The 24,564-nt window shown below is 43.4% G+C and overlaps 1 protein-coding gene across 2 annotated transcripts in view; it reads right to left on the bottom strand.

Annotated features, from left to right (window-relative positions):
• The window catches only part of YEATS2 (YEATS domain containing 2), a 1,326,518-nt gene that overhangs the window by 1,178,709 nt on the left and 123,245 nt on the right, over positions 1-24,564 (bottom strand). For both annotated transcript variants that reach the window (XM_078665556.1, XM_078665557.1), the window contains exon 4: positions 10,119-10,211. In XM_078665556.1, coding sequence (XP_078521682.1) covers positions 10,119-10,211 — 93 coding nt within the window. The remainder of the gene's footprint in view (positions 1-10,118; positions 10,212-24,564) is intronic.

The following is a 24,564-nucleotide window of genomic DNA, read 5'->3' as shown; positions in this document are numbered from 1 at the left end:
CCCCACACCCCATCCATCTTTGCCTTACACTTTTCTGCTGAATATATATATATATAACGCAGCATTCATCCCGAAATTTCCTCAGTATGGCTGCTGAGTGGGAAAGGGAAAGGGAAGCAGCGGCGCTGGATGTGTTTGTGGACAGAGACACTGGCAAAGGCGATAGAACCAATACAGAAGCTAGAGCACCAACAACTGAGAAAGATGAAACCAAAAAACTACTAAACGAATTGGAAAAAATGCGCAAAAAGGAAATGTCAAAGTGGTGGGAAGTGAAATCCCTGAGCAGATACCTGGATGTAGGGAGAGTACCACGAGGGCTAAGAATCTTGGTGGCCCCAACATATGAGGACCCGGATCCCCTGATGTTACAGAAGTGGGCCGATAACAGTGCAAAGTCTTCAGAGAATATGTTGAAAATCCTGATAGAATTCGCAGAAAGCGACAGAGCCAAAATGTTATTGCGCATTGATGAAATACTAAAGGAATTGGACACTAAAGAGAACAAAGAAGAAATAACAGAGAGAATGAACGAGATCAAACTGAGGCTAGAGAAACTTGAAGCAGAAATTAAGGAAAGAAAGGCGATGAAATTCCAGAGGGACCGCAATGACTATCTAAACGGAAGAATCTACACATTTGCGAAAAAATTCGACCAAATCCGAAAGCAGCCGCCCACATCCACAGACGGGCGGGAAGGCGCAAATGCTGAACAGAGTGAAACAGAGGTCAGCTCGGAATATGAAACAGACCAGGAAAGTATCCACAGTTCTGCAATGTCTGGTCCAGCCCCAACCCCAGCACAAGAGCTGGCTTTTTTACGTATGCAACGCCTCAGAACCCTACGCCCGCGGAACCCACAAAACAGAGGAGACGGTGGTGGGAGAAAGAAACAATTTCAGAGCCAAAAACAGCAACAAAAAGCAGGAGGAGAAAAAGCAGGAGGTGGGGGGGAAGAAACACAAAGACAAAACAAGCCAAAATCCAGACGAAACAGACGCAGATACTAAACATGGAAAAAGACAATACAGTTATAAATCTTTCCAACATGGAGCTGTCAGCACAGGAAATGGAAATTTTATCGTTAGGATTAACATTTTGTAGTAACACTAATTTTGATTATGCCCAGACACGAATTGACTTGTTCTTATATGTCCGCAAACTAAAACTCCAGAAGTATTTTGCCAATTCCAGACAAAACACACCTGAGATGGTAGCTTCAGAAGAATCCCACGCAAGGCTAAATGTGGAAAATATGGCAACATTACAAATAATGATTGATCTTGAACAGCAGAACGAAAATGAATCTGAAAGTATCACACCGAGTGGGGCAGCGCGAAGCTCAGAGATGGACATCTGTCAGTCTATTACAACTGGCTTCAAACCAAAATCGTTGTTTATGCCTGCAATGCCAAAAGATGGGCTGGATCTATTTGCCGAATGTGTCACAAAAGACTTCAAGGATCTTTCCATTTTGAGTACCAAACAGAAATATTGGGAAAATCAGGATCAGACACGCAAATACAATGACCTAATGGAAAAAATAAAAGCAAGATCAGACATTGTGGTAAGATGGTCCGACAAAGGCGGAAACATAGTGCTCTGGCCTCTTGAAATGTACAACACAGAAGCAATGAACCAGCTACAAGACAGAGAGTGCTACACAAGAATCAGCCCCACGCACATTGTAGGCATCCAAGAAAAGTACCACGGTGACCTGTACAAATGGAAAGGTAAAGGGCTTTTGAGCAAAAAGGAATTCGAATTTTTGAAAAACGATTACCCAGTGACAGCACAACTGTACCTAATCCCGAAGATACACAAAGATGACAAAAGACCACCGGGAAGGCCAATAATCTCAGCGATAGGGAGCCTGTTTGAAAACACAAGCATATTCATTGACCAGTTCTTGCAACCAGAAGTTAAAAAACTACCTGCCTATATAAAAGACACAGGAGATTTCCTATCCAAAGTATATGACGTTGAATGGAAGAAGGAATATGTGTTCATGACATTGGATGTCCAAGCTTTATATACAAGCATCAGACATAAGGATGGCCTTAACGCCATCAAACATTTTTTGGGAAAAAGACCTATAAGTCTGTTTGAACACACTCAAATGCTTTTGGCAATGACAGAATGGTGTCTCACGAACAACACATTCATGTTTGATAGGCTGTTCTACAAACAGGTACAAGGTTCGGCCATGGGCACTTGCTTCTCCCCCAGCTATGCGAATCTACACATGGGCTGGTGGGAGGAGCAGGTACTATGGGTAAAGCACAGAGAAACTATGGAAAACAATGTGGTTGTGTACAACAGATTCATTGACGACATATTTATTTTGTGGGAGGGCAATGTGGAAAGTGCTGTGAAATTCACAGAAGAACTGAATGAGAATGGTCTAAATTTAAAGTTTACCTGTAACACGAGCACAGAAACTATACAATTTCTAGATATAGAGTTGTTTGTGGAACAGGAAAGAATCCAAACACGCACATACCGGAAACCAACTGCAGGTAATGGGATTCTGCATGCCCACAGTTTCCACCCCACCTCTCTCAAGCAATCGATACCTCATGCAGAATGCCTCAGGATGACACGCAATTGTAGCACAACTGAGGGTCTTGCCAATGCCAAAACTGATCTATTCTCGCGACTCCATAAAAGAGGGCACTCCCCAGAAACATGCAGGAAAGCAGAAGTGAAGTGTAATACCAAGAATAGAAAAGATCTAATATTTCCAGTGGCGAATGAAGCAGTTACACAAAGCCAGGCAAGACAACCCCCTAGACTCATAACAGGCTACAACCGGTACCACTCGAACCTCCGTAAAATCTTAAAAAGGCACTGGCCACTGATACACAATGACCCTACTATAGGGAGTGAAGTAGGCGAGAGTCCACTGATATCCTTCAGAAAAGCCAAATCTATGCGCAATGCCCTGGTGGTTAATGCACCGGTTCTGAAGAAAAAGAGAAATTGGCTACAGTCCCAAAAGGGGTTTAAAAAGTGCATGAAATGCAAGGCCTGCATGCATGGCATCAATACCACTGAGGTCGAATTACCGTTCAGGAGGAAGAAATACTCCTTAAGGGAACACTTCACATGCAAAACCGAGTTTGCTGTGTACGTACTGACGTGCCAGTGTGGCAAAAGGTATGTGGGATCTACTATTCATCCCGTCCATGTGAGAATTCTGCAACACCTGAGGGCGGTTGCAAACCTGGACCAGGCATACCCAGTGGCGCGACACATTCATGAGTCCCATGGGGGCAAGGCGGATGGTCTAACATACTTTGTTATAGACAGCATCCCCAGGAACCCAAGAGGTGGAAATCGAAACTTGCGTTACGCCGCCTGGAGTCTAGATACATAATTCTATTGAACTCCAAGATCCCTTCAGGTTTGAATGCGGATGAGGCCCTTAGTGTCCACATTTGAACAAACACATCACAGCGTCCCGTCTGCTTCCATTTTCCTGAGTACCCGTGAACAACTGCATATTTTAAATTCACTGTAAATACACTGTGCACAGAAATATCACTATAGGGAGTAGACATGCAACAGTGCAGCGAACATCTCACACCATGCCACACAATAGGCAACCCCCGGCCGTCAGTGAACAGCGCTTGTAATATAAAATAACAGTGACAGGTCCCCGCTCGCAATCCCTAATCAGCAGGAGCATTGATCCACAAACATTAGTTTAACTGCACTGGGGCTAAGGGCCAAACAGGGCGCGCGCGCCGCTTCACTCTAGAACTCACCGAGTCAGGATAATAGTAGGTGTTGTCAACCCCTCAGAGCGCGCCAAAGGATCTGGCATTTTTGAGATTACAGCGCCAGCCCAATCAGCATGCTTATATGAGCAGACATGTCCACCCTGTATGCAGGAATACATGGGATTCGCTGATACATGGGCCTGACATACATAAACCACAATTGGTGTAAAGTGGGGGTTTGTAATGTTCGTTTTCACAGTAATGTTATGCACAATGATCCACATTTTATGATTTAAGCACGAAGTATGTTGGTTAGATATGCTGCTATTTTCTGTTATATGTGATTTAACAGTAACAGTAGAAAGACTTTCATGTTGGCTCAAATGTGCAAGTCATATGTCAAGCAGCGTCATCACCTAGGGTGTAACCATGTAACTATAGCAACTGCCATTAGCATCAACTGAGACTACCCAATCAGTGATAATGTGCTTTTCTGTATATATAAGCATGAATGTCAGTATGCAATTGTTAGTGAACAAGGCGGCAGGAGTTCGTCGAAACGCGTCTGAGCAGAAACTGAATTAAGGAATAAATACGTTTGAATTGAAACTCACGGAGTCAGCGCCTTCTTTCATCAGAAGTTTGGTATGGTAAAGAATATATATATATATATATATATATACACATACACACACATATATATATATATATATATATATATATATATATATATATATAATATTACCATACTAATATAATAAAGAGAGAGCCCAAACCTTTGAGGCGGGTAGTCTCAGGAACCACAGCACCAATCACAACACCCAATACAGCGTTGGAAAGGGCAGTTGCAGCATTAGGACATAGGCTATGCAGACGCCCACCATATACATTTAAAAGGTAAAAGAACCGTGCCAGAAAAGTAGTCCCTTGTGGGCGTGTCTGCGTTGTGCTGTGGGCGTGTGCTGGTTAATGACAACAACAACGGTCCCATGCGCAGAACAGTATAACGGTCAAAATAAATATAGACACAATGGAAACTATATTAAATTTAGACTTGTCCAGCCGGACAGAGGTAAATTTTTACTTCAAGAGCAAATGTAGTCAAAGAATACCTTCAACAATTCTATAGAGAGGGGCACAAGCCTGTACCCAAACATGTACAAATTGTCACAGAAGAGAAGATGGCCAAGGAGGAGGCCAGAGTTTTTAGGCAAAAGCTGTTGTTTTCTGTCAATATTATAATAGCAGAAAAATCATTAACACCATTACTTTTTCACCACAATAATTTTTACATTTCACAGTATATGGTGTTTTTAAGTTGTCGACGGCGTTTCGATCCCAATTAAAGAATCATAGGGATCATCATCAGGACTAAGTATTGCCTAAATAATGCAAGCCATGATAGCCTAAAGGGGAAGGAGAAAATCAAAAGTTCAACCAAGAGTGGCGCACATTAAAATACTTTACAGGCGACTATGTAATGACAATAGAACAGTGATCATGCATAATGCCTTAAGGGCCTATACAAACAATAATAAACATGAATGGCTATATATATATTACCTGCTGGCAGTGGCTGGTAGGCAGTTATAGTTAGGAACTTGTTTCTATTCAAAAGCGTTATTTCATTTGCCAATATCGTTGGCGCCGTTTGAAGAATCTTCGTGACATTTTCCAAACGAATGATCTGTTCAGGTCAGCTCCTGTCTTGAAAGTTTCGGGGTGATTCGTCAAGTGGGGGCCGAGAAAAAAGGGGGGTCCCAAAATGCATTTTCCCCATGATAATTTCCATTGGAACTTTAGACAAAGCTACAGTCCAAACGGCTGAACGGAATTACATCAATACATCAAATTTGGCAAAAAGGTAGGTCTTGGTCCAGAAAGCGTGCTTTTTTTTTTTATGATGTAAATCCATTCAGAAGTTGCTGATAAATTAAAAAAATAAAAATATCGATATCCGAGTACCGAGGAGGATTTGCCACTCCTCCTAAAGTAAAGTCCACATTTGTAAAGCGCACAATCACCCGTAAGGGTCTCTAGGCGCTGGGGGGCCGTCGGGAAGATTAAGCGAGCTATTGCCCAGAGTCACATGGTGCTGGGCTAACCTGCCGCCGGAGCCGGGGATCGAACCGTGGTCCCCAGATTCCAGCGTCAGTCGCCCTGGCCGCGGCGCCACACTAAGCACAAGCTTTCTTCTGATTGGCTGCCAATACTCAAAACCAGGAAGTGTTGGCAGCCATCTTGTGATTAGTTAACCAAGTCACAAGAAAACAGTAAAAAAAAAAAAATGAAAAAAAACAAGAAAAGGGGGCAGGATAGAAACACCCTGACCCCCTAGGCCTGCTCAGGTGGCCCCACAAGGACCCTGAGGGCCCAAAAAAGCAATTTTTTAAACAAAAATTGGCCGCATTCGCGCTGTGTGTGCGAATGAGTCCGAAAATGTAAAAAAATACGGCGCGGTCTCCCGAGCTTCGTTTAATTAAGCCCCCGGGGGGGGCAATCACGAATATAGTGCGGGGGCCTGTGGGGGCCCACCGCAGCCCCGGGGACCGCAACCTCCCCGGAGCTTTATTAAAATGAGCGTTTGTGATGGAGTTGATAGGGTAAGAGATGGGTTCAAGCATTAGGTTGTCTATGTAGAAGTCTTTGAGGGTTCTGGAGGATTGTTCTTCTCTTTTACGTTGACCTTTATTTGTTGGTAGGATACTGAGAAGGGAGACAGTGATGGCAAAGTGGATGGTTCGGCCCAGGGGCATGGGTGGCCTAATTGTTAGTACATACAATGTTAACTTTGCCACTTGGGTCAAATAAAGTTAAATATCATCCTCCATGAGACAGATTAAACTTTCATCACAGAGCCCTTCATAAAAACCTGTAAGTGGATCCAACTAGTGAATAATTGAATGGAGTGTGGCAAGAAAATGTACAAAGATCTGGAAGCATAAATGGAACAGAACTACAATGATAAGCCGGCAGATTAATAATTTTGCACAATAAGAATGGCAGTTTAGATCCATCGTTGGTTAACTAGTATGGTCCGAGCTATAGGCAGTACCCAATTCCTTTATCCTACAGGTACAGTTTCATAGCTAAGCCTGCACACATTACTTTCCAAGACCAGATTTATTAAAATGCTACAAAGCTGAAGTTTTGCCCTTAGTGATGTTTGAACATTCGGTTACTCGCCTAAACTGTGAACATTATATATAAACACACACACTGTTACAAGGTGAAAAAGCTTTACATTTTGAGAATTAATTATGTTCTATTGATATAATCTACATTTTTGAGTGAAAGCCAAAAAACCATTGCGAGTTGTTTTTAAATACATTGATCAATATTGGCATTGTTGCGGAAAGCTTGGAGGCTTATTTGGGGGTATGGCAATTGCCTATGAACCAAATGACAAGCATGTAGATTTTCCATACTGCACTGAGACAAACAGATTTGTATCTTACACCCTGTAGTCTAAAAGAATGTAAAGATTTTTTAAACGCAAAATGAAATGTATTGTGTAGAGGTAACTCAGGTGATTTACAAGGAAAGTTGCAAAACAAGCTGGCAATGCTCTAAAATGGCTTCACAAAATTCTGCTAACAGAAACATACAAGGTCTGTGATTTCTAAGGCCGATTAATTCAGACTTTCCTCACCTTTTCTAGCACTCTTTAGAAGAAATTATTTGACCCCTTCCTTGCACAGTTATCACAGAGGGTGACAGAGCAGGGTGTACAAAAGCTAATATTTTGATTAAAGGAAGTTAAGAAGGAAAGATTATCCCTCTCTACTGGGAAGGGCCATAGGAAAGATAGACTTCCTAACCTAATGGGGGGAGTACATTGTTTAAGGGATCTAAAGAACCCCTGGGCTTACCTGCTTATTCACTGAGTTGCTGACTGGGGCATTGCCACAAGTGTCTTGTCTAGGGAGCATCTCAGTTTTTTAACTGAGGGTAGAATAGTTAGCTGTGAGGTTCTTATAGACTTATACTTGAGAAATTGGATTACAAAAACTTTATTAAAGATAGCACCCACCAAACTGCAAAGCATTATAGTTAGTTAGGCAGGTTTCATTCTTGAGTGACTATTAGCAGCATATATTGATTGTTTTTTGAAGGTGATAAATTATACATAAACTGCAAATCCCCATTTAAATCTGACATTACTAGGTGGTGAGTAATCACACAATCTGGTGCACTGGTTATTTTAGTTTCAGATCCCAGTTATGAACTATCTTTAACAGCTCAGTCAAATGAAGCCATCAAATGCTTTGGGGGAGAGTGGGGGGGGGGGGTGTCTCCCCTGATTGTGCCCAGAAGGGGAAGCTGATGGGCACCTTTACATCTTTTGTAAAAATATGAGTAATCGATACTAAAAGAAAATGTATCATATTAAACAAATTACTAACTATGACTGTCATAAACTGTAACCATTAATTTTAGTACTACGTTCTAGTGAACGACCTTTTGGGATCATTCGCAGGAAATAAGAGTTTGAAATGTTTAGCCCATGCTATTTTTGCTATGCAAAAACAGTTTATAGAGTTAAGAGTTTGATCAGTGAAAAATCTGCAGAGTATGATGGTTATTTCAATTGAATGAAGTTTGTATAGAATATTTAGCACCAATTGTGTTTTTGGAACTTTCACAAAGACGGTGGGTGCACCAGGCTCACATAACAGAATTAATATGGTACTGCACAAAAAGTGGAAATCCTCTTGAGTGAATGTCTTAACATTTGATGTCACTCTTAAGTAAGGACACCAAGCTATTTGCTAAGAAGCTAACTCACTAAGTAGCACTACTAACTCAGAAGTCTCGCTTCCAAATGCCAGCATGGTTATGTGCCAGGGCGGAGGACAATGGGTCACATTAACCACAGACTAATAATATTTATTCTGCAATGCTACCTCTATCCTATGGCCATGCTCCTCCTTGACCAGAAAAAGGCATTCAAAATTATTTATTTTCTGTATTTGTGGAAGCTTTGTCCCCACTTCAGGATAAGATCTCAATTTATTAGTCAGATTTGGTCAGCTGTAATCTAGCCCCAAAGTTAAAAGGTGTGTGATGGCAAGAATAGCTACCCATCGCCACAACACAAGAGGAGTGCCCACTTCATCTGTTATTCACACTGAGCTTAAAACTTCATATTGCTCACATTCAACTTCACCTGTGGATCACCCTTCACTGTACTTAATGTTCACACTAATATCATGACTTATATGGATAATATTTATATTTACATTACAACCCCCTCACAATGCTTTTCAGCTGACATAAATACTTGTGGGAGAATTTCGGGGAGGATCTTGTAAAATACTCAATATGGGGGAAGCATCTTGTGACAGAGATGAAGAGCCTGATTTAGAGTTTGGCAGATGGATTACTCTGTCATAAATGTGACGTATACAGGGTTTCGTCTTATTACAAGTATATTATATCCAATGGCACTTGTGATAAAGCGGGCAGAATATCAGTCACGTTTCTGCAGGATACCCATCCACCGAAGTCTAAGTCAGACCATAAGTATCTAGGTCATGATATACATGGGCTGACCTCATAAAATGCACTTTATTCATATTCATGCATATTTTGAGAACCTTTGCTATAGAAATGTATATCTGTGATTAAGAGGTGGAAGAGGCAACATGATCATGAAGATCATTCTAAATAAACTTTTATATGTGTTTCAATTGGTCCTCAAATAGATTCTTACAATTTTAGGTGCATTGAATCAGCTATCTCAAACTTCAATGTATATTAAGATACATCAAGTTCCCATTAGTTAAAGGGGAGTTGGCTCTCCCTTAATTTAAGTTCCATTTCTAGGCGTATGTAGCAATATGATCGACTTATAACAATTGTAAATGTATGGACCCTCCATTTTTGACTGTATTTGATGGATCGCAGCATACATGCATAACTCCAACTATTCAAAATGTCAATGTCTTCTATTCTCACAATCATAATATTTGCTTTAAACTTTTCTGTGTGATATAGAGTGATGGTGACAAGAGGTTCCGAACCCTTGAAGACGTTGCCCAATTCACTTGATGCATAAAGTATTTTAACTGCCAACATACATGCCAACATTTAAAAACATTATATGTTCTAAGTTATACCCAGCTTTGGCAGCATAATTCCAATAGAGGGCCGATGCTCTCTACCTTCATGGTTCCAACCAAAATGTTGACGAAATGCACATGTTCACCTATGACAGGTTTTGCTGTCACACAAGAACTTTTATTAATTTGATTCTATTGCTATTATAGGGGGTGTCTAAATATTGTCAGTATGTGGAAAGAACTTAATTCCCAAAATGCTCAAGCATTGGTGGAAAGCTTACAAGGATTTTGTGTTTTCCAATTCGATATGAAAATGTATTAATTTTACCTCTTGAGCTTTGGGTAGACCAGCAGATGCATAATAATTGGCTACAATACAGGCTCGCAGCTTGTCCATCATTCTTCTGGCATCGAGCAGGCGCTGAAAAATAAAATTGATGTACATTAGAGCCCGAAATTACAAGTGTGACATCCTCCAGTGTAGCCTTGTTTCCATTCAGTAGTAATGGGAGGCAAGGACAACCCTTAAAACCTAAAGAACCTAGGTCATCACGACGGGTTCATTTTGTAGTTACAGGGTCATAGTACCCAAACTACCAAAGCAATTAACAGAACAAAGATCAACTTGCCAATGTAATGGCATTTTAATGCACATGTGAATCAGAAAAACAGCACATAAGGTGGTCAGTGCCCCGGTGATCACTCAATGTAAACAGTGAAGATGAATGCGTGTGTATATAGACAAAAGTTAACAACTTCATAAACAATCAATGGCTTGGTACGCAGATACAGGTATGCCAAACAGTTTCTCTTATTTCTGAGTAAACAACAGTGTGCTTGCTGTAGTGTCGAATTTCCAACCTTATGTCTCAGTTATAAGGAAATCATCAGGACAAGACAGTGTGAAGCACCTAGAGGTTTTAGTGTAGTACGAAATTGGGAGAAATGATTACTAAATGCCAGTGTCATAAATACTTTTATTTGATTTGTTAAAATCGTAAAAGGGGGGAAACTTACAACCATGTGATAAACATCAACATATTGAATCAGCGTAAAACAGCATAAAACATGCCCCTGTGATCTGGGCGACTTTGCACAGATATACATGATAAGTAAAAATAGGGAGAGCGTTTTTAAATATACAAAGATAAAAAGAAACAGGGGTAGCACTTTTATAAGGCGATGGCCCTCTCATTACAAGATTCGGGCCAGCAAATCACTCTTATAACAGGGGCTGCTCCTCACATAAGGGCATATACGAAACGATTACGAAATGCATTAAAAATATGTAGCTTGAAAGGCCACTCAGCCAGGGAAAAGGAACAGGACACAGTGACAATTGGAGCAAGGAAGGACCTGGTATCCAAATTCCAAGTGGTTCAAAATATGGCTGCCCGCCTTGCCCTCAACAAACCAGCACAGACCCCCTCCTTACCTCTGTTGCACCAACTGCATTGGCTTCCCATCAGAAAATGATCCATCTTTAAATTGTTATGCCTGGTTTTCAAATCCCTCCAAGGGATGGGGCTGGCCTACCTTATGAAGAAGATTGAACGTTATCAACCCACACGACTGCTGATATCCAGTAGCCGTAATTTGCTCTGCAGGCGGAGAATCGGGAGGCCAAAATGGGGGGGCCGTGCGTTTTCTCATTTAGCGTCAACTCATTGGAACAACCTCTCTGATGAGATTCGCGCCTCTTTCAATTTCCCTCAATTCAAAAAATTGCTTAAGACCTGGCTATTTTAATTGGTTCCTACTGCATTAGGGTGTTTGCCTCTCAGGCGCCGAGAGATCCCCTCGGGGATTATTCGTTGCACCTTATAAATGAGTAAATAAATACATTCCAGGGAGTAAATAACTGATAATGAAAAGACGCAATAATTGGAAAAAATCTGTAATAGAATTACAGTTAAAGGCAAATAGTAACTACCAGTTTATGAAAAGATCTACTTCCTCAATCCTGCCATCTCTGTGTCTCACAACCGCCTGAAGTGCTTATTCCTGCTACAGCTGGGGTGAGACTCAGTCCTCTAGTCCACCGTGCACCCAGCAGAGCCATGACAGAGCGTGCTACAAGCGCAGAAGCACACCCGCAGCGCGGGACACGCCCGGGCGATGACCCTGCTAGGAGCGGCCCCATCCACGACCGATCAAGGCTGAGCTGGGCCCATTCTCTTGGCTCTAAGGTTTTGTGCCAATTCTATTGTCTTAATTCTTTGACACAGTGCTTTCAACCATCAACCTATCCCGTTGTATGCAGCCGGACCTCCCCTAGGAAGTAAGTGGACTCTATTTCTAGTTGAAGCTCTTTTATGTGGGACTTAATTTTCAAATTTAAGGGGTATCCGCGGATCTTTTGCCAATATGGGTAAACATAAGCTAGGGGGCAGATGACGTTCGTTGATACCAAACGCACTACCATTAGCTCCTTTTTTAGCTTGAGCAGTGAGTGTAATTTCTAAAGAAACTGGCTTGACAGAATGCTGCTTATCCTTGCATATGACTCTATTTTGGTTGGGGAGTCAGTAATAGGTGCGAACCATTGCAATCATATGGTCGTGGATGATCACACCTCTCAGGAGCTGCCCTTGGAAATTGAGGTACCCCGCCCCCTTCTTTGGCCCGCCCACTCCCCTGGTACGTTCACCAGCAGCCAAAAGTAAGCAAAAGTCCAGAAGGGTGGCAGCCGCTAGCCCAAGTTCAACTGCATCTATCACAAGAATATGTCATAGGGTCGATGATTAATCTGTTCCTTTGGGTGTATCACCCTGGGCTACTGCCTTATGTAATTTTGTTGATACCATTAAAGATATGGTTCTACCATTAGGCAGAAACTGAAGCGATTAGAAGAGAACATTTATTAAATATCTTCTTTCTGCAGCAGCGTGGCAACTACGAACATGGCCAGTGTTATTACAACGGAGCTGGCCCCTTTTAATGTAGGCCAGAATCATCCTACCACTAATTCTAATGTTCAACAATCTACCAGGGCGCCTTATTGACATGGTGGTGCCCCCGGACGTGTTACTGGGGGATCCGCAATTGTGCTTGTATCGGAGGCCGCTCCTACATCTGAACCTTTTTCTATGCAGCCAACAGTTACAGCTACTAACCACCACCATGTAAATCCTCTCCCTGGCCCTAGCAGTCAGCTGCAGAATCCTGGATTGAGTCTTGCTGACCCCAACAACCAAGCGACTTACTGTGACCCCATAACAATTGATTTGCCACCAGCATGTTGTCCATATGTGGCCGTTTTGGTCAATGCCCCTCTCCTCTTAAACCCTGATCAAAAAGAGTCCCTGGTGAATAAAGTTGTACATTAGTTGAATAGGAATCATGTATTTCCCCAGAGTGAGCACACCAAAGGAGAGTGGGATATGTTAGGATGCTTAGAAAAAGTCTTCATTGCATTCCCCATTTGTCAGAAATATGACTCTGTTACCATTAGTTTTTCTTTTATCATAATCTACACAGTCCTGATCTAACATATAAGGGAAATTACAATACACAGGAAATATCTGGTTGTAACCCTAGTCTGTATTCCCCTCTGGCCAATACCACTAAGTTCCATGGTTTGAGCTACCGGAGAGTGGTGCACTCAATTGGCCCTGGCGGAATAATCTGGGGAGTAGACTACAATGTAGTTCTGGATGCCCAAACTGATAGATCAGGCGACTCCCATCGCCCTCACCCCCGAGCGGCAACACAACTGCAAGCCACCATCTCTGAGGGCGATCAAATACATATATGGCGCCATAGGCATCCCGAAGAGAGGTGCGGAACATGCATGACGTCCACTGGGCCCTCCTGGTCGAGGATAGACTACTGGCTGGTCTCCCGGGATGTGGCTATGTGGACGGCGGAGGTGTAAGACCTGCCAAACCCCTCTCACATCACTACCCGGTGATTATCATGCTGGAACTCCTAGAGTACCCGACAAGAGCGTTTTCATGGAGACTGCCGCCAGGGGCACTATGCGATCAAGTGAAACCATTAGGCAGATCATATCTGATTATTTTTGCCTTAACAAAGGCACAGTCGATTCCCCCTCTCAAACGATTAGAAGGCGAAATACAGGCCCTGGAGCAGGAGTTTCGGGAGGCAGCCTTGAGGGAGAGACTCTTGGCAAGGAAGCTAGAGCACGGTGTTATGGTGAGGGACAGCACGCAGGAAAGGCGCTGGCGGGGCTTCTTCGGAAGCCCTGGCCAAGTGAGTATATACCTGATCTAAACACGGCAGATGGGGATCTGGCAGTGGGCCAATCAGCTGTTCAAGCAGAAATGATCTCTTTTTATGCTTCCCTTTATCGGGCCCAAAAAGAAAAGTCACCTCCTGAGCTGGAGGAGTTCTTTGACCCCCTTAAATGCGACTCATACCGGCCGCTCTCCATGATCGACATGGACAACAAGATCCTTGCCAAGCTTCTTTCAGCACGTCTCCTCCCTCTGCTGCCCATGGTACTGCACCAGGACCAATGCAGTTTTGTAACGGGTAAAGCCAGGGCCCATAATCTCCGCATGCTCTTCGCCACACTGCAGGAGGTGGACCCGCAGCTTAAGGCTGCCGCAATCTTTTTCGATGTCACTAAGGCATTTGATTCGCTTGAATGGCCATGTCTATTTGCTTTACTCAGATGCATAGGACTTAGCCCTAAGTTTATTAGGTTGATAACGCTCCTATACTCTCTCCCCATGGTGCGGATCAGGGTCAATGGCATAACAACAACCCCGTTCTCAGTCTCCCGGGGTACCAAACAGGGATGTCCACTGTCGCCACTATTGTTAGCCGTGGCCATGGAGCCACTGGCAGCCCAGTTGCGACAGCACCAAGCACAGAGGGGTCTGTCGTTCTCGCCTTGGGTAATTTTGGTCTAGCTATACGCAGACGATGTCACGTTATCTGTCAAACACCAGACGGTTAATCTCGACCCCCTGGTCAGGGAGTGTCTTAACTTTGGTGGGCTATAAGGGCTACAAATCAACTGGGCTAAGTCAATGATCCTGCATTGACAGTGGTTGCCTCAAGTTAATTCGGACTTTCCCCTCCAATGGGCATGCTAGCCTGTGAGATACCTCGACATTTGGATCAGTTGGGACCCGGGAGAACTGTGGCGCTACAACTATGTGTGGCTGATGGACTGGTTAGAGCAGCGCATAGCGTGCTGGATTACATTGACCTTGTCACTCACCGGCCGGCTGGCCATTGCCAAGATGGTGGTCTTGCCTAAGCTTTTCTACCTCTTTGCGAATATCCCACTTCCCCTTACCCACAGCTTTAGAAAGCGATTTTGATCATACATGATTTCCCTTGCATGGGCAGGCAAGCAGTCCAGAATCGCCTCGGAGATCCTTACCCTACCATTTGAGCAGGGCGGCCTGGGTGTGCCAGATTTTGACTTGTACTATTGGTGTGTCCAAGCACAATTTGCGTACCACTGGATATATTCCACACAATTCATGGTGCACACCACACCAGAATACGATCAGGTGGCCCCGCTCCCGAAGACATTGTACCAGGCACGCCCCGACACCGCAACAAGAGCGATATGGTGGGATGCACAGTTAGGGCATGGCATGAAAAGCGCCGGAGAGCACAACAGGATGTAATGTATGCTCCAATGGTCCCCCTGCCCAGACACCCAGCATTGCAATTTCTGTCAGATGCAGGTCCCTGCACTAGATTGCACGCAATGAAGATTACTAAGATCGGAGATGTATTCCCAGAAGGCAATTTCAAAGGAAGGGGAAGAGCTAACCATGTTGGTGCAAATGACATACTACCAGCTGCGCAGCGCGCTACAAGCTTACCTCACCTCGTTTCCAGCCGCTCCCTCCACATTCCAGACGCTGAAGCACTTCCTAAAAACTCTTCCCTCCCAAGCTTATTACAAGCGTGTACTCTGATATGCAACGCACGGCTCCAGTCTGCACACCGCACGCACATCAGGAGTGGGAGGCCATGTTGGGCATTTCAATTACACAGGAACAATGGACTTTCCGCTGCACACAGGCACGTGCACCCTCCCCAAACTAGACTACGCCTCATTCACTTTAAGTTCCTCCAACGCCTTTACAAGACACCAGTCTGGCTTCAAATGATCGGACTGATTGCTGAGGCGCTCTGCCAGAGATGTAGCTCCCGGGACGCGACTTTCATTCACCTTGCGTGGGAATGCCCCCATATACAACATTACTGGGCGACCAATTTGACACTATTGAGGAAATGATGGGCTCGCCCATGGAGAGATCGCCCCGGACGGCGCTGCTTGGCTACGTTACAGATCTCCCACCTGACAGTAGAAAGTTGACCCCAATGCATCTATTGCTCACTAAAAGACGTATCGCAATGATTTGGGGTAGGACGTGGACACCGCACAGAGAGGAATGGCTAAGAGATGCAGCATTCTGCCAAAAGCAATTGGCTGCATACTGAGACCTAATGCCCGTGCAGTCCCAACCTAAAGCCATATGGAGCCGGCTGCAAACATACATCTGATTGCACGAAGAAAGCGAGGAACCTTTGCTTCCCCTAGCCCCAGGAGAGTAGGGGTAACTAGACAGGCATCGCCCAAGCACACTGTTGCGATAGATATCAACAGCCTTGATGGGCTGAAACTAATAAGTCTTGCTCCTCCCCTTCTTTCCCCATACCCCCTCCAAGTTTGATATAATGGCAGCTTTTGGTTTGCTTTGTAATTACGGAATATATGCTTTGACCAGACACTACTAGTTGCAGTGAAGTGCATTGATAATGTGTTAAGAGAGCGATTGAACCAAGGTCACAAGAGCAGCTAAATGCAATTTACGTATTACTCTTTGTCAATGAAAAAAGTAGGCCTGTTACCAATGTTGTGGAAACCCTTTCATGGACTATGTACAACTGAAACTTTGAATAAAGAGAATTAAAAACAAAATGTTTTATGAGGCGAAGAAAAAGGGATCCTTCTGAGGGATCTCCGAACACCGACAAAAAAGCTGATTCACAAGGAGGGTAAGCCAGCGAAACAGTGTGCTTCCCATAGACCTATCACCTTTGTAGACCTGGAAGTGAAAAGCTTGGCCAAGGTGCAGATAAACCGCCTGATCGGGTAATAGATAAATTAATACACTTAGACCAGTCTGGCTTTATGCCCTAGAGATCCACAAGAAATAACCTCTGATGACTGTTCAGTTTCCTGACGGTGTTGATGGCAACCGACAAGGCTTTTGACTTGGAGGAGTGTTGGTACCTATATCCCAGGAGTTTGACCTTGGCATGGGGACCAGACAGGGGTGCCTCCCCCTCGCCCCTGCTGTTAGCACTGGCTGGGGAACTCCTGGCCAACTGGGTGAGGGTGCATGCTCAAGTTAGAGGAATTAGGGGGACCCCACGTTGGAAAGATGAGATTTCACTATAAGGAGACTATATCCTACTCCACTTGGCAGATCTGGCCCAGTCCATACCCTCATGTTTAGGTCTTGTCTGATCCAGTGCATGGCTGCTCTGCGAGACATTTAGTAACTGGGTTTTTAAAGTGCTACCAGAGTCTTTTGCTGGCCTCAAGCGTGCGGTTACGCGCGTGTGAACTTGCACAGCCCATTTGGCTTTCTGTAATGGCTCATTAAGCCTTACATATACTGATCACCACTGGGTATGGGCTCCCAAGCAGTAAGGCCAAGCCCTGCCTTAAATTGTATCACACGAAAAATGCCAATACTGCGGATTGAATTTTGACGTATTATTTCATTCTATACATACGAACAAAACACTACGTAAGAGGTGTATTTCCTTAGAATCAATCTTTTTCAATTTTGCATTTTATTTGCACATTTCTGATTTCAAACATTTGAATATTTTCACAGAATATTTCAAAACACATCACAAAAACAAACACAAGTTAAATTCTATTTTCATACCTCATTCATACTGGGGGACTTATCTATACATACTCAATGCATTCATCCAACTAGCAATCTAAAATGACAGGGTGTTGTATTTTTACAATTTATATACAATTTTTTGAAACGAAACCATAGAATATCATTAAAGATATCAATCACTATCATCAAATTGTTGTTTCTGTTTTCTTATGGTTTCAGTGTGACGACGTTACAAAGGAAGGTCTACGCGTTTCGAACTCTTTGAATCTAGAGTTCTCGTCAGGACCATAGACTGTGAATGGAAAAACAGGGGAACCTCTGTTAGAATGCGTCATTTTATGTCACAGAAGCTGATTTGAGCTCAACACCCGGTTCTTTGCCTCTTACCTCTCCGAGTGTCAAAAGGGGATGTCAAAAGGATGTGTCTCCTAGGTTTGCCAACGTCCGCGGAGCGGGACCACCTACATGATAAATGCACACGCTATTGAAAATGACTAACAACAAGCATTCAATATCAGGCACGCTCTAGGGCATACTTACATAGAGATAATGCCTTTTCATTTCTTTTCTGTGGACAACAAGGATAAACATGTATGAGGAGATTGATCACTTTTGTTGCTCCCTGCATGATTTATTATGGCGAGTTGGAAATCTTACCGGGTTGATTTGACAGTGTTCTCTGAACGCTGTGCGTGATGAGTTCAGCAGATTCGTTTTCGTATTTCACAATGCACCTGGGGAGGATGAATGCACCTCAAATTATCCGTTACGAAATTATGGGGGCTTGTAGATGGATTAAAGGCCATTCAGACTATCTAATATGTCATACCTTTCAATTGTGGCGTGTTGTCGCTGGGTCCCGGCTCACGATCTGAGGCATACAGCTGAGACACGCTATATTCAATGCGTTAGTGTGTCACATGACATCATGTCGAAACGCGGGCGCCATCTTGGCATGGTCCTTGTTGCTATCATTTCTTTGGGCGTGTATTACAATCACTTGATGGTGTGATGTTTTGAAAGTTGCATGTGTTCGATATTTCGAACGTTTGGTCATTAGAATGAATGCTATGGATTTATGGATATTTCTTCCGTCTTGTGGCAAATTATATTCAGGGGTCCTTCCGCGGCGGCTATCTTTGATAGGGGACTCACCAATCGTTCGTGTACTGAATTGGGTGCCTGTCTCAATGTGATTTGAAAAAACTCATTGCAGAGTTATAATTTAAACATCTCAGAAAGTTCATTTAATCCATTTGTTGCTGTGTTAAATCTTACAATCATCATTGCCTCTTGTTTTGAAAGTTTTTCATCAAGATCCCCTCCTCTTGGATCTTGTTCAATTTTTGTGATGATAGTCCAGCGCAGTTCATTATCACCATGGTTCTTTTGTTGCCAATGGTTGACCAATGGGGCATTTGGTACCTTTCGCTTTATCCTAGATTTATGTTGCTGGATTCTTAAACGGATCTCTTGGTTAGTTTTGCCAATATACAAAGAATTGCAAGGACACCTAATCCCATAGATAACATATCGTGTTTTGCAATTAGTAAACATGTCATGTCTCCAAGTTGTTTCTTTATGTTTGAAAATTGAACCCTCTTCAGTGGAATCGCAACAATTGCACCCTCCACATCTGTGGTAATCCCATCATGCTTCTCAAATTGGATTGTGGTTTTGTTGGTAAGGCGGCTCTCACTAGTTTATTGGCCAAACTTGATTCTTTTCTGAAAGCGAATAGCGGTGGTTTCATCAATTCTTCGCTTAAATTTTTTACAAGTGCCAGTTGCTGTTGACCACCTTTTTTAACATGTTAGAACTAGGGCAGTATGTGGTGACTAATACTGTTCGGTCCAATTTCTTTTTCGCTTTTTTCTCCAAAAGATGTTCCTCGTGGTGTCCACCACGCTCGTTTTTTTGAACGCCGTAAAAGTTTTTTGGGGTATCCACGGTCAATGAGATTAATGGTCAATTTTTCGGCATGTTTTTCGTATTCCTGTTTATCTTGGCAATTTCTCCGGATCCTTAGGTATTGCCCATATATGGCAAATTCTCCTTTAAACTCCGCGGGTGTATCTCTACATCGAGGAATGGTATTTTGTTTTTAGAATACATTAGACTGAATTTTATTTCTTATGTTCTACTGTGAGAATTAGCTGTCCTCTTTATGTCAAGCTATGAGGAGAAATTCATTTACCAAGATAATCCCTTTGGACACTCAATTAGTCACTGGAGTCGTTACATCGACGACGTTTTCTTTGTATGGTCTGGTACTGAAGAAGAACTGAAACATTTCAATCAGTGGCTTAACAGTAGAACACAAGAAATAAAATTCAGTCTAATGTATTCTAAAAACAAAATACCATTCCTCGATGTAGAGATATACCCTTCGGACGAAGGAGGTTTGATGACAACCTTATACAAAAAAGAAACGGACCGGAATAGATCTTTACACTTTACAAGCAACCACCCGCGGAGTTTAAAGGAGAATTTGCCATATGGGCAATACCTATGGATCCAGAGAAATTGCCAAGATAAACAGGAATACGAAAAACATGCCGAAAAATTGACCATCAATCTCATTGACCGTGGATACCCCAAAAAACTTTTACGCCGTTCAAAAAAACGAGCGTGGTGGACACCACGAGAACATCTTTTGGAGAAAAAAGTGAAAAAGAAATTGGACCGAACAGTATTAGTCACCACATACTGCCCTAGTTCTAACATGTTAAAAAAGGTGGTCAACAGCAACTGGCACTTGGTAAAAAATTTAAGCGAAGAATTGATGAAACCACCGCTATTCGCTTTCAGAAAAGAATCAAGTTTGGCCAATAAACTAGTGAGAGCCGCCTTACCAACAAAACCACAATCCAATTTGAGAAGCATGATGGGATTACCCCCAGTTATGGGACACCACAGATGTGGAGGGTGCAATTGTTGCGATTCCACTGAAGCGGGTTCAATTTTCAAACATAAAGAAACAACTTGGAGACATGACATGTTTACTAATTGCAAAACACCATATGTTATCTATGGGATTAGGTGTCCTTGCAATTCTTTGTATATTGGCAAAACTAACCAAGAGATCCGTTTAAGAATCCAGCAACATAAATCTAGGATAAAGCGAAAGGTACCAAATGCCCCATTGGTCAACCATTGGCAACAAAAGAACCATGGTGATAATGAACTACGCTGGACTGTCATCACAAAAATTGAACAAGATCCAAGAGGAGGAGATCTTGATGAAAAACTTTCAAAACAAGAGGCAATGATGATTGTAAGATTTAACACAGCAACAAATGGATTAAATGAACTTTCTGAGATGTTTAAATTATAACTCTGCAAAGATTTTTTTAAACCACATTGAGACAGGCACCCAATTCAGTACACGAACGATTGGTGAGTCCCCTATCAATGATGGCCGCCGCGGAAGGACCCCTGAATATAATTTGCCACAAGACGGAAGAAATATCCATAAATCCATAGCATTCATTCTAATGACCAAACGTTCGAAATATCGAACACATGCAACTTTCAAAACATCACACCATCAAGTGATTGTAATACACGCCCAAAGAAATGATAGCAACAAGGACCATGCCAAGATGGCGCCCGCGTTCCGACATGATGTCATGTGACACACTAACGCATTGAATATAGCGTCTCTCAGCTGTATGCCTCAGATCGTGAGCCGGGACCCAGCGACAACACGCCACAATTGAAAGGTATGACATATTAGATAGTCTGAATGGCCTTTAATCCATCTACAAGCCCCCATAATTTCGTAACGGATAATTTGAGGTGCATTCATCCTCCCCAGGTGCATTGTGAAATACGAAAACGAATCTGCTGAACTCATCACGCACAGCGTTCAGAGAACACTGTCAAATCAACCCGGTAAGATTTCCAACTCGCCATAATAGATCATGCAGGGAGCAACAAAAGTGATCAATCTCCTCCTACATGTTTATCCTTGTTGTCCACAGAAAAGAAATGAAAAGGCATTATCTCTAAGTAAGTATGCCCTAGAGCGTGCCTGATATTGAATGTTTGTTGTTAGTCATTTTCAATAGCGTGTGCATTTATCATGTAGGTGGTCCCGCTCCGCGGACGTTGGCAAACCTAGGAGACACATCCTTTTGACATCCCCTTTTGACACTCGGAGAGGTAAGAGGCAAAGAACCGGGTGTTGAGCTCAAATCAGCTTCTGTGACATAAAATGACGCATTCTAACAGAGGTTCCCCTGTTTTTCCATTCACAGTCTATGGTCCTGACGAGAACTCTAGATTCAAAGAGTTCGAAACGCGTAGACCTTCCTTTGTAATGTCGTCACACTGAAACCATAAGAAAACAGAAACAACAATTTGATGATAGTGATTGATATCTTTAATGATATTCTATGGTTTTGTTTAAAAAAATTGTATATAAATTGTAAAAATACAACACCCTGTCATTTTAGATTGCTAGTTGGATGAATGCATTGAGTATGTATAGATAGGTCCCCCAGTATGAATGAGCATGAATGAGGTATGAAAATAGAATTTAACTTGTGTTTGTTTTTGTGATGTGTTTTGAAATATTCTGTGAAAATATTCAAATGTTTGAAATCAGAAATGTGCAAATAAAATGCAAAATTGAAAAAGATTGATTCTAAGGAAATACACCTCTTACATAGTGTTTTGTTCGTATGTATAGAATGAAATAATACGTCAAAATTCAATCAGCAGTATTGGCATTTTTCGTGTCATTAAGCCTTACAGCATGTCAATCATGCCCCCTCCACCCCCTTGCTCTCTGCTCTCGCTCTCACTACCCCCTCTCTTCTCACCCTCCCTTGACAACTTCATTTCCCTCCTGTAATAAATCAGTTATCACCGTCCTCATGCTTGCATTTGTGGTTTGCAGTCCCCTCTCACCTGGTGAGAGAAGCCCCATTTCTTTCTCCCAGGCTTTCCTCTTGCCTTTTGATCTGTGCTCTCACGTGACCCACGCCCTGTTATACTGTGTGCGTTTGTGTCCTCGAGTATTTCTGATGTTCTCCCCGAGCTGCTGTCATTTGGAAGATGACTGGTTGAAAGCCTTCATCAATGCGTACATAGAGGTGTTTTTTAGGGCTCTGGCCTACGTCACATGTGGGCGGAGCCCAAGAGTCCTGTAGTTAGCGTCTCCGAAAAGCTACCTAAGAAATTCCTGGCTGCTCGTGATTTTTCGTCCTTTTTTTTTGCCAGCTGCATTTCGATTGGCCTTCTCGTGCGTGTGTTTTCGGAAGAGCGCACGCAATAGGCCATAGGCGGTAGAGTAGCTCCGCCTATTGCATATTCCGTGCGGACACGCACAGCAGAAGGGCATATTTCTTCAATTATCGCAGCTGTCAGGGCCCGCGGTAATTGAAGACAGATGCTGGGCGCGCGTGCACCACTCTCGTTCTTCCTTGAGGCTATTGAAACACTTCGACTGCTATTACGGATGGTAACCACTAGATAGCGTTCCTCCCGTAACATGGTCCACCGGCTGCTCACTGCTACGGAGAGAGCTTGACTCTGCCGTGCCGTAGTGTTCTGGTTGTCAGGAATTAAGTGCGCCTTGTACCCTTGTGCCTCCGCGTGTGTCTGTGTGTGAGAGAGCTTTCCCCGGCCGTCCTGTAGTGATCTGATTGACAGGGTGTGCGCCTTGTGTCGCTGTGCCTCTGAGTTAGCTAGTAGCCATGATTCCCTCTTGAGAGGAAGCCGGCCCGCGTCCTTGCTGCTTCCAAGGCTTATTTCTGTGCGCATGGAAGCCTAGCAGGCGCTCGAGGCTGCGGATGCGAGCGTGTTCATTGTGCGCAGCGGTGGCGGGTGGACTCAGTCCAGGATTACCTCACGAGCCATGTCCGTTTTCAGATGTTACACGGAGAGGAGGGAGCGCTAACAATGAGGGCATCGAGCTGCGATCAAAGGGGTGGTGTGGGGGAGAGTTCGAGGAGGGGGAGTAGAGTGTCGGGGTAGGCCACAACAAACCATGTTTTCATAAAGTTTTCTCCAGCGTGCAGTTTAGGTCTCATGTTTAAGTGGTACTTTGTTTGTGTCATCGGCACTAACAAGAACTCTTAAAACAGGAGTTATTATGCATAAACATGCGCGTGCCTGTTTCGGAGTGAAATTCATATTTGCATACTGGGTTCGGCTGAGGTTTTCGAGGCCTGGGGCCGGTGCTGGTGTGAAGCAGTGCCTGGCGAGGACTGGGAACCCCGGATGACGGGAAAACAAGACAGGCGGAATGTGTGGCTGGCGGTGGGAGTTTATCTTCACTCCACCCTATGGCCCCGTCTGTTCTGTGCAGCCTGAATTCAAGGAGTGCTGGAACAAAAATGCGCACAAGTGACCTCCAGACACATTTGTAAAATGTGAATTTATTTCCAGTGAAGAGATACTGCTGCCTATATGGACTGATGTATGTGCCCACTGGCAACGCTACCCCCCCAGAAGAGACGTGCAGCACAGCTGGGCACGTAAAGTGAAGGAAGGGCGCGCGTGCCACCTTATCGCACCTCGTGATCAGAAACAACTGAGAGAGAAAATGGTTGATTTTAGCTATTGGTGTTTCTTTCACAAGCACTGCGTGAGCTGGCAAAGGGCAGGTGATGGGGATGCTGGAAAGGCAGGTGACAGAGGGAAAGCATAGTCAGGTGACGTGTAGCGGGAAACGGGCAGGCGTCTAGGAGTGAGAATGATTCAGTGACGTGGAGTGGGGGAATGGACTCCATGTTATATATCATTGTTTTCCCCAAACAATATTTCACAATTACGACTTTTCTCTATATAGTGTATTATTTTGACAAAAACATATTGTCATAAATTTCGACCTAGCCTACTTTGTTTTTATTTACTTTTGTCTTTTTATGTATGTCTGTTTCTATTTACATATCTATT

Source organism: Lissotriton helveticus, chromosome 11 (genome assembly GCF_964261635.1).
Source record: "Lissotriton helveticus chromosome 11, aLisHel1.1, whole genome shotgun sequence".
Lineage (NCBI taxonomy): Eukaryota > Metazoa > Chordata > Amphibia > Caudata > Salamandridae > Lissotriton > Lissotriton helveticus.
Note: the sequence above shows the minus strand (reverse complement) of the source record. Positions and strands in the feature narration are given on the sequence as shown.